Here is an 11,117-nt window from a genome sequence, read left to right as displayed (position 1 = left end):
CATTGGTTTGCATTCTTAAAATACATTTGAACCAAATAATAAAAAAAAAAAAAAAAACTATTACAATATAAATTTAAACTAATTTTTGAACAGCAATAAAACAAGCACAGATTAATACCCACATACGTACTGCTGTTCCAAAAATATGACACGTCATCATTCGTTTACGTCAACATTCACGACGACAATAAAACGACTTTAAGTGTTTCATACACTTTATTGCTTCACGGATATTATTCTCCATAAAATCTCAAACAACCACGTTTATAACGACGAAACGAGCGGCGGCCCCGCGGGACAGGGGCGCCTGTAGACTATACGAGGCACTGAGAGATAGGAATCACAGATTGACAGAGCTTAGAAGATAGAGGACATCAATAGAGGAAACTGGAGGGGGGCGGACGAGGCGAGGGCGCGGGCCTGGCGAGCCGAGGGTGGAATGCGCCGAGAGCTGCTTCGTTAGTTGAGGAAGGTCGCTCTTCACGCACCCTTATCTGTGGCAGACGCCACGCAGCACACGCGGACGTCAGCGCATGTCGATTCAACACCCAATATGCGACTGCATTTAATGCAGAGTGAGCATATCCGAACAACAGCGCGTACTGCCTAAGCAGCAAAGGTGCGTGGAGTCCGAAAGCGCTGCATATAACTATAGCTGCATGGGGGCACCAGCATAAAGCGAATACTGCAGCGATACCCATTAGGACGTTGCCGAGACGTCGTCGGGACCGCAACGTCGAAGTCTGCGGTTGGGGACCGAGGAGGCTCGGTTGAAGTTTCTTCTTGCTTCTAACGTCGCCTACGTCAACAGCGTCACGGCGTTCTCTGGGCCCTACACCCGCAACTATGATGACGTGTGTGGGTCGTCGCATCAGGGGGACGGGTAGCGGGAGCTCTCCGTGTGCAGCCCGTGCAGTGAGGGACAGTGCGGTCAATTTGACCCGTACCGCCCAATGACATCTTGCAACGGCTATGACTGGGAAACAGTAGGTGAGTAGTGCGTGGACCGCAGCCAGAGGCGGGCAGGAGACGCACATCGTTGTAACGGCAGTTGCTCCTGTTGACAAAAAGGATGCGTTGAAAAGAAGAAGTCAGGTTTAATTTCTTGAGAAAAAGGAACATGGTGGAAAGAAGTGATAGTAGTCTACTGCCAAGACTGAACAGGAGTTAAAATTTTATAAATCTGAAGCCCTTCTGTCCCAGAAAAGCATTAACCCATACACGAACATGCTCTACACAAAGAATGATAACAGCGTTACAAAATATAGCCTTCACTGCGGTCTTGAGTGATGCGAAGATGCTTTATATGCCATATTATACTCTCTTAAGCACTCTTCAGTAAGGGTGAATTATAACGAATCTAATTAATCAAAGAAATGGCGGTAGGCTCGTCCCTTGCCACAATCAATAAAAATAATATATGCTCGTGTAATGAAGGCGAGTGCTCCATATAATATTACGGTCGTTAGTTAGCCATAAATTACAACGTAAAAGAAACTTTTAAACATTAATAGATATTAAATATATTTATTTAAACACCTTTGGATATTTTTGCGGTTAATAATAGCCGCCTATAAACATTATACTGTGGACATCATAAAATAAACTGTGGCGATCATAATGCCCTTAATTCCAGAGGCCTAAGCTGTTATATCTCTTTACCGTAATTTCATTTTTAAAGGTGGGATACCTTTTAAACTAAAACATTGCCATGCAAACACAGCTGCTTGGACATAGTTATCAAAGAAGATGATTTTTGTACAGTTATCCTCTGATAACTAAATATACTTGTAAAAGATATACACACAAACATACGCACGCACATACGCACGCACACACGCACGCACACACGCACGCATACACGCACGCACACACGCACGCACACACGCACGCAAACACATATCAATATTACATACTAGATTTTTTTTTGTATATAGATTACAACAATGTTGTATATGTATATAGAACTATAACTAAATTGTAACTTGGGAAGGCACTGACTTCTGACATACAGTTAATGCTAGTTTGGGCGCCAGGACTACATGTAATTTTACTGTTTATAGTTCAATAAATAATTTTTATTAATAATAATGTAAAATGAATAACTATGTTTATGACTATGATAGTAGCGAGAGGCAGCGATCTGTTACCGTCGGTCGGTGCCGTGCGTACGTAGCAATATTAAACCTGTTCATGTTTCGCTGAACATAATACGAGATGAGATCAAGAAATACTTTTTATTTATATTTTCTTCTCCATTTCTATCAGAATAATATCGAATTACGATCACAAATTCCGACTCATTCTGGTCAAGCATATTTAGACTCTTTTGTCGTGACTGCAATTAAATTATGAAACACAATTCCTTATGAAATTAGAAACAGCCCAAGCATTGGGATTTTCAAATCGCGTCTGAAGTCTTACCTTTTACAATGCTAATGTATGTACTTATTACATTTGTATATTATATATTATATATATTTATCTCTTTACATATAAATTACTGATATATAATTAGATTTTTTTTGTGTGTTCATACCTGTCTGTGTTTTCAATTGTACCGATATTTTATATATTTATTTTTAACAATAATATTTAAGTCGATCGGTAAATATACATATATGCCTGTAACTACGAATAAACTATCAGTTTACCTCATATTAGGATTACTGAAAGAAATCTGTTTTAGAGATAAACTCACCCTTGTGCTCTATTATGTATAATTAATAATTAATTAAGTATATATTTTTTTATTTATAATGCCTTTTGTGTACAATAAAAAATAAAATCAACCTCACCTAATACTAAAGCTGTAATCCATACAGCGACAACAGCGAGCGAGGGTCTTGCACAGAGCGATCCGTTACCGCGCCGCACTGCGCCGCACCTGTCCGCTGCGATCGCGACCAGCGATAACGTGCTCGCTGCTACGGGAAATGACTGTAGTAAAAAAGTATTTTATAATTATTATCTATTAAAGGCCACCGATGAAATTTTATTATACTTTGAGAATAAACTGAAAGTAAATTTAAATGGAAAAGGGTTTGCCTTTTATTTTTTAAGTAATGAATCCCGCCTGAGTTAAAAGTAGACATCATTCGCTAGTACGAGTATATCAGTGAATAGTAACAGCTGCGAATGAAATCACGATGGTTCATCGACAATTAGCTAAGATAATTTTTAAGGAGAACGACGTGGAGGTCAAGTGGATAGTGTATATTCTTAGTAATTGATTCTCTAGGACGTCTGCTTTCCATCTAATAATTATCGCCTAATGGCAAAATTGAATGGAATATATTATACGTGAAGCCAATTATATCTTTCATAGATTTCTACTCTTGTGGGCTAAAGGTATATACTTCATGGGTCACAGACAAGATAAGGCGTAATATCTATTGCCATATAAGTTTTTAAAAAAATCCTAATATTCCTATTATAACTTCACATAGAACATAACATAGTGACCTTATTCGGGCGTGTCAGCCAATTTTGTAGCGTAAGAGACAGACACCTCTTTTCACAAAGTTCACATAAATATATGCAGGATGTTTTACCTCTATATAAAATACAACGTGGCATGGGAGATGATGTATTTTTGCAACTCGTGTAGCGGCCAGCGGCGCGCTAGCAGCACACACGAGGAAGTCCGCTGCGCATGCGCTGAGCAGTTGAGGAGTTCGCAATCGGGACGCACCGCCCGACGCTAGCGCAGCCATTAAGCTCACATTTCCTGCACATAACGTTTTATTATTCAACTTGAAATTGTAAACAAGTTGCTTCTTTATCTGAGGGTAAATGGTAACCATCACATATAGATATGGATATCACAGAATACATTGTGGTGCCCATGTGGTGCTTAAGCGTTGTCATTGCTGAGGACTAAGGTGCTATGTTCCATACCTTAGAATTTTACTGCCATATCTCACTCTCTAATGTTCTTTATTCGATTATAAAATGATATAAGTATTATATTAGTAGTATATAAAAAAGGAAATTAGAAATCCGCCCCAGTTTCGCACGGTTAGATAGAAAGATAAATTAGTATTTTATAATAGATTTAATAGGCAAATTTTTGATACTTTGGATTATATTATTGTAATTTTTGTAAGGATTTTTATTTTATTTAATTAATATATAGCCTTCACTGATAATGTCCACAGTTGAAAGAATTTTTAAAATTAGTTGAATAGTTTTTCAGTTTATCCATTACAAGTAAATAAGTAAACACCCAAAAAATAATATATATATTATCTTTATATCATTGAAAATAGATTAAGGTGCTTACACTAATCTATCTACTAGATGAAGCACTCGATTCTGCCTACCCCTCAAGGAAGCTGGCGTGAGGATAAACAGATAATCTCACCAATAATCCCTATAGCTGATACGAGTATGTAGAGCGCGATGAGTGCGGCGACCGTGTGCGCACGCGTCTCCTCCGCGCCCGTGCCCGCGTCCGCTCCGCCGTCATCGCTAATGTTGTACATCACGCCGCATCCTTACGTACTGTCAACAAATAAAACGTTTATATGTATGCATTTTTTGAGTTAAACAGTTTTGTTATACGATTGAGGTGGCAAATAAGTATAAGGCCTATCTGATGGTAAGCGGTTATCGTAGCCTATGAACGTCAGCAATACCAGGGGAATTATATGTGCGTTGCCGACATTGAATAAACCCGTGCTGAAGACATGGAAAAGTTTTGGATATTTTGTATTTTGTTTGTATGTTATTTTTGTGATAAGTACAAATAATTTAAGTAATTACATATTTCCATATATAGGGGATAATAATCACATATTACAATATTATAGGGGAGACTGGGGATACTTGATCCTTATCGGAGACTAGGTACACAAGATTTACACAACATTTGTGTGGAATATATAGTTTTGTAGTAGTAACATCGACAGTCTATGACACCCGTTAACTTTCTAACGTTGATACATCGGTAAAATTTGACACTTTTGCAAATGGCGTACTATCGACTGATTCGTGTTGGAAAAAGATATTTTTCGTAAGTTTTAATTCTTATTTAACAGTTATTTAGGAAATATATTCATGATACCTATGCAGTGCACATTTTTAAATGATGTTCACACAGATTTAGTATAGCGTACTTTATAATCTAAGGGTTTTCATATACCATTTTTATATTAAGTGTTGTATTGTAACATACTATATTAAAACTGTTGATGTACCAATAAATAATTTAAATGCGTATCGGTTAGGAGCCTGGTGATCTGTATGTAGGCTATAACAAGGCTATAAAGATAACAGATAGAGTATCGAGATTTAAAAACGGGTCAACTTTTAGTCAGCTACCTGTCATATTAGCCGACTTGTTTTTTTTTGTCAGTGTTACTAATTATTTCATATTAATTAGTAGTACACTAATTAATTAAGAATTAATTAGTAGTACACTAATTAATTAAGAATTAATTTGTGTACTACTAATTAATTCTTATACTTACGCATAAAATGTATCTTAACGTATTTAATAAATAAAATGAGTGTTTACACATTAAAAAGAGGTACAAATTATAAGACAAAATAAATATAGAAGTTATAAAGGAAACATAACTATCACGTAAAATGGTATGAAAAAGTTGACACGTTTTTCTCGACATATTTCTGTGAAGACATTCTGTCTATATAATGTAAGGCTATAAACTACAATATTTCAGACACTAACTCCTCACAATAATTGGTCACTGTTCACAGCGACACACACGACGAAAACATATTTTTGTATTTTATCTTTTGTATATTATTTCTATAATAACGTAACTCATTTGATTGTATGAATTCAGTTGTTAATTTACGTGTGTCATTCATTATCTTCTTACCCTTATCCTAATAATTTGGGGTCGGCGTAATATGATTTTGTCCATATTACAAAAAGACTTGGTTTTTAGTTTTACGACCGGCCACCTGCCTGACGTCAACCCTCTTTGGGAATTGTAAGTATATGCATATTTATATTAGAAAAAAAAATAGTTTCCAATACAAATTTAAGAAATCGACTTGGTCTGGGATATTTTTTATTCAATTACTAGTAACACTGAAAAAAAAGGCGTGTCTGTTTTAAATTGAGACTGCCAAATATCAATTTAGCTGACTACATGTTAACATGTTTTTGACGTGTGTCATAAATGACTCAAATAAGTGTTTAGAATAGAATAGAATAGAATAGAAAACATTTATTGCCAGTAAACACACAATCACAATAGAAAATATAAAAAAAAATACATATACAAGAAGTATCCCATACTAGGCAAAGGAACCGGCTCAGCTGATGCTGTGAGTATCCCAGCGCAATGTAAACAGCTGCACAGTGCTGGCTTTTAGTCAGTCCCTCTCTTAATCTTATCTATCTATCTATCTATCTATCTAATTGTTTGAATTTATTTTTAATTATTTATCCACTAACAGCTTTTGTTTGATGCTTACATTACATTGAGTTGATTCTTAGGAGGCGTAAATAACAAATATTATTATTATACAAATAAAGTGAAGCTGTAGTTTTTTTTTATGGGTGAAAATGGTATGGTAACCCCGCCTGTGCTAACGGGATACGCTAGCGGAGCACCAGTGAAGGGTGATAGATGAGAATGAAAACAGGCCAGTTAGCCCATCATGATGAATTCATCAGGAATTAACCATGATAGTTTCCAGGGGGAACTGCGAGGAGGAGGTCGATCTGGTTGGGTATATTGCTAGCAATGGGATTTTCAGTCTCCATTACTAATAATCCCTTTCCCCCCAGTGAAACTGTAGTTGCTTGATACCTGTACTACACCGCCATGTATTTTTATAATCAATGATAATAGGGGGGAGGGGGGGGGGCTAATAGACTGTTAAAAATAAGAATTAGTAACCCCATTATCAACCTCCTTGCGGTTCCCCCTGGAAACTATCGTATTCTATTCCAAGTGAATTTATCATGATAGGCTAACTGACTTGCCTTTTCATTGTCACCTATTATCTCTCACTGGTGCCCCGCCAGCGTATACCGTTAGAGCAGGTAGAATAACCATTCCCTTATCATCAAGTAAAAAAAAATTAATGATAATGAAATGCTAACCCCGCCTGTGCTGGGTTACATACACTGGCAGGACACCAGTGAGGGATGATTAGTGAGAATGAAAAAGCAGGTCAGTTAGCCCATCGTGATGAATTCACCTGGAATTCACCACGATAGTTTCCAGCGAAAACGCGTGGAGGTCGACTTGATAGGGTATATTGGTAGTGATGGGGACTAACCTCTCATTTCTTGGGGGGGAAAGGGATTGTTAGCAATGGAGTTTTACAGCTCCATTACAAGCAATATGCCTTATTAGGTCGACCTGCACGTGGTTTCCCCTGGAAACCATCGCGAACAATTCTTGTTGAATTCGTCACGATGGGCTAACTGACCTGCTTCATCCTCATCTATCATCCTTCACTGGTGCCCCGCCAGTGTATACCGATAGCGCGGGTGGAGTTACCATTCCATTATCATCCATTAAAAAATCCTCCTATTTCTAACAATCCCTTCCCCCTATCATCATGTGTTAAGTGCAGTTTTCATACTTCATCATCATCACATCAGCCGATAACTGTCCACTGCTGAATATAGGCCTCTCCCTTTTGGGGGGTTTTGCTAGTAACTGACAATGTAGCGCAATAAAAATTTATCAACGGCGCATCCAGCGTTTAAAATACCTAAGCATTATTTATAAACAAAACTACATAAATATTTCGGAAATTTAGAGAGAGAGGGAGTACTCACTCGGTATGAGACGCTTTTGAAGTCGGGTTCAAACCGCAAGAGCCGCTCCCGGGTAAGAATTACGAGTATAATTATGCAAACAATGCACCACTTATATATATTATACAGACAAGTATATAAGTTCCTTGAAAATGTGCCTACGTTCTAATGTTGTTAATAATATAATTTCTCGATGACGCCTTAAGAGAATAAATTTATGTAGGTATGTGATTTAGCTCCCTGATAGTTAGTAAAGTATTGACCTAAATTAAAATTGGAAAATTGAGTTTCAATAATATATCTATTTAAAAAAAAATATATTATACCTATATAACCTAGTTAAATACTGAAAAAATTAAAAAAGTGTTTATTTGTTAACATCAATTTAATTTTAGTTAAAATAATTACAAAGCGTTGAATTAATATATAAACGTTGGTAGAAGGGGGAAAACCGAGTGGTAGCGTTCATTATTAAGTTCCCTTAGTCGCCTCCAACGATACCCGTGGGAAAGAAAAGGATGGCCTATTCCATGCCAGGACCACACGGCAAACCTTCACACACGAAAGCGGGCAAAGTTACAGAAAACAGTATTTTGCGTATATATAAATAGTTTATTTTTTCTTAAATGTTTGTCTATCTGTTAATTCAAAATGTAACACTAAGTAAACAGTTCATAAAGAATATCCTTTATAGATCAAAACGCAAATAATCATCCTCCAGTGAGCAGGTTGTGTGAAAAGGAACGTCCATAAAATCGATCACATAAAATTTTTGATAATCACAGCAACAAAATATATTGTAATTACAAATTTGATACAAAGCATTTTATTGTTAGGTATCTCGTAAATTCAAGGCATGTACTAAAATTTTATCTCGTCGGCTGTTTACGGACACCCGACGCTCGAATAAAAAAAAAAACAAAGCGAACTAAACGTTACAAGATTAGTTTACTACGTGATGTTCTGTAGACGGAGAAAATTAAAAAGTTTGTCCTTATAGGTCCAAGGCAAAAGAACAATAACCCGTCCCAACATCTGCCACCCAGTGAACATTTTTATTTTCAGTTTAGTATGTTGTTTGTTTTGTAACTTTTATATTATTACAATATCTGCAGATTATAATAATATAAAAGTTAGAAAAGGTTTTTTTGCTAAATATCTGGAAAATTATTTGTTCTTAATAAAATTTAATAAAAATTTATACTATGTCTATGCAACCAGTTCGTTGAATTTGAAAATTTTGCACCATGAAGCTTCTAGATCTTTTATGATACCTATCGACTTTGTTATTTAGATATGATTACATAGATACATTTTCCAGTATCCTTATTTTAAATGCAGTGCCAACTCTCAAATATCGTAGTGATTACTTAATCTGCGGTTCTTTATATTTTACATTTTCATATTTTAATATAATGTATAATAATACTAATATTATTTGTTGTTTTTATACTAGATATTAAATTAAATTCAAATCAGATATATGTGTGTACATATATATACATATACGAGTATATCGTAATTCTCAGTTCATCACAAAAGTAGATTAGTAAAGAATGTTACTAGCATTAAGTCCGCCATTTGTATCATATTTTCTTTTGGTCAATAAAGTTATTTAAATAAATAAATATCATTCCATCCGAAGGGTTTTGATGTTCCTCATGAGCATAAATTACATTTATGATGTTAAAAATTATGCAATATTTCTTTATTTTACACATAATTTCCTTCACTCCAATATGTTTTTATATCGGGCAGGTACTACACACGTAATATATTGCTACGCCGTGTTTTGGCGCGTCACGTGCCTTCATTATTTATGAATGTATTCATTTCATATCTTTATACATTGTATTCATTTCGCACCGTATAACATAATCATACTAGTAACTCGCCCCGGCTTCACTCCGCTTCCGCTTTGGGTAGTAGAGCATTTATGCTTACATTTTTTGCACCAGCGTCTTGCGTTGTTTAAATGTAAATTTAATAGTAACGTATTACCATACTACTTGGACTATTTTTAATGTATTTTATTTCCTATCCTGTAAGTATTTCATCATTGGCCGTGTAGTCCCAGCATAGAATAGGCCACCCCTTCCTTTCCCGTGGATGTCGAAAGAATCGACTAAGAGAAGACAAGGAATGGGCAGTAGCGTTCCTCGTAAAATATGTCTAAACCCCTAACTGCAGTTGCCAATCCGCCTGCCAAGCGTGGCAACTACTGGCAAAAGCCCCTGAGGTGAAGGCTTATGTTCAGCAGTGGACAGGTAAAGGCTGATATGGTATAATGATGAAGTATCTCATAATGTTTAATCCTGTATTCGTCAAAAATTCTATGTCGCCCATGATATGTTTTTTGCGTTGCCATTCTTGAAGACTTTCTTGATTTGAAGAGATTCATCTTACACAGCCAGTGGGAAAGGGATTATTAGTAACGCGGACTATCAGTCACATTGCTAGCAATATATGTCAGGTCGACCTCCACGTGGTGACCCCTGGAAACCATCGTGCTGAATTTCAGGTGTATTCATCACGGTGGGTTAACTGGCCTGCCTTTTTATCCTCTTCTATCATCCCTCACTAGTGCTCCGCCAGCGTATACCAATAGCACAGGCGGGGTAATCATCCTTCAATCACCGACCGCTATTCCGTCCACGCACGTTTTGCAAAATGTGTTTCTAAACGAAACGAGGCATCTTCAGGGAAATTAATAGACCATTATTGAATTAATAAATTATTATTATCTCGTTTAAAACAAATATGTGTCAAAATATAGGCAAAGTGATGTTTATTCGACTAAATTTTGATCTGTTTTTCATACACGATGCTCTATCTATATAAACGAAATATCTATGAATTTATTTATTAAAAATAACAGAACCGGAGAATTCTTAGAACAATATCCATCTTAAAATAGGTGGCAAGTAATTGTTCCGCCATAAAAGTCGCAGTATTTTTCAGCGAGCATAAAAGTTGCGAGATAAAAGAAATCTTACATAACAAGGACTCGTTCCTTACTCGCCCCCTAAATATTATATAAGCTTTGAAATTTGGAATACGCCTAAAGGCGACGTCGTTAGTAACTGCACGTCATAGCTACATGTAAAGGTTACATTTTCTCTTATTTTATCTATGTAATTGTATATTTTAACTTTAAAATCAAAGGAATAAACAACTGATACAATTATGGAATACTCTTTAGTGAATTTAGAAATAGCTGATAGAACTACAGTCAGGAATAAATAAATTATTTATTTATTTATTACACCAACTGGATGAGCTTTACAGTCCAATACGCTCATCCAGGAAAGCATCAGTACAGTAAAACATATTTATAATTAAAAGGAATTAAATTAATAATATT

General features: G+C 36.0%; 1 protein-coding gene across 1 annotated transcript in view; it reads right to left on the bottom strand.

Annotated features, from left to right (window-relative positions):
* Positions 1-203: 203 nt before the first annotated feature.
* LOC113518064 (galanin receptor type 3) overlaps positions 204-11,117 on the bottom strand; it is an 86,114-nt gene continuing 75,200 nt past the window's right edge. The window contains exons 2-5 of the mRNA XM_026902823.3: positions 4,367-4,506; positions 3,555-3,730; positions 2,799-2,940; positions 204-1,057 (exon numbers count right to left, since the gene is read on the bottom strand). Coding sequence (XP_026758624.1) covers positions 375-1,057; positions 2,799-2,940; positions 3,555-3,730; positions 4,367-4,487 — 1,122 coding nt within the window. The 5' untranslated portion in view covers positions 4,488-4,506 and the 3' untranslated portion in view covers positions 204-374. The remainder of the gene's footprint in view (positions 1,058-2,798; positions 2,941-3,554; positions 3,731-4,366; positions 4,507-11,117) is intronic.

The sequence above is a fragment of the Galleria mellonella genome, unplaced genomic scaffold (genome assembly GCF_026898425.1).
Source record: "Galleria mellonella isolate WM207_F2 unplaced genomic scaffold, CSIRO_AGI_GalMel_v1 utg171, whole genome shotgun sequence".
NCBI classification, from domain to species: domain Eukaryota; kingdom Metazoa; phylum Arthropoda; class Insecta; order Lepidoptera; family Pyralidae; genus Galleria; species Galleria mellonella.
The sequence above is the reverse complement of the archived record's forward strand: the minus strand, read 5'-3'. Positions and strand labels throughout refer to the sequence as shown.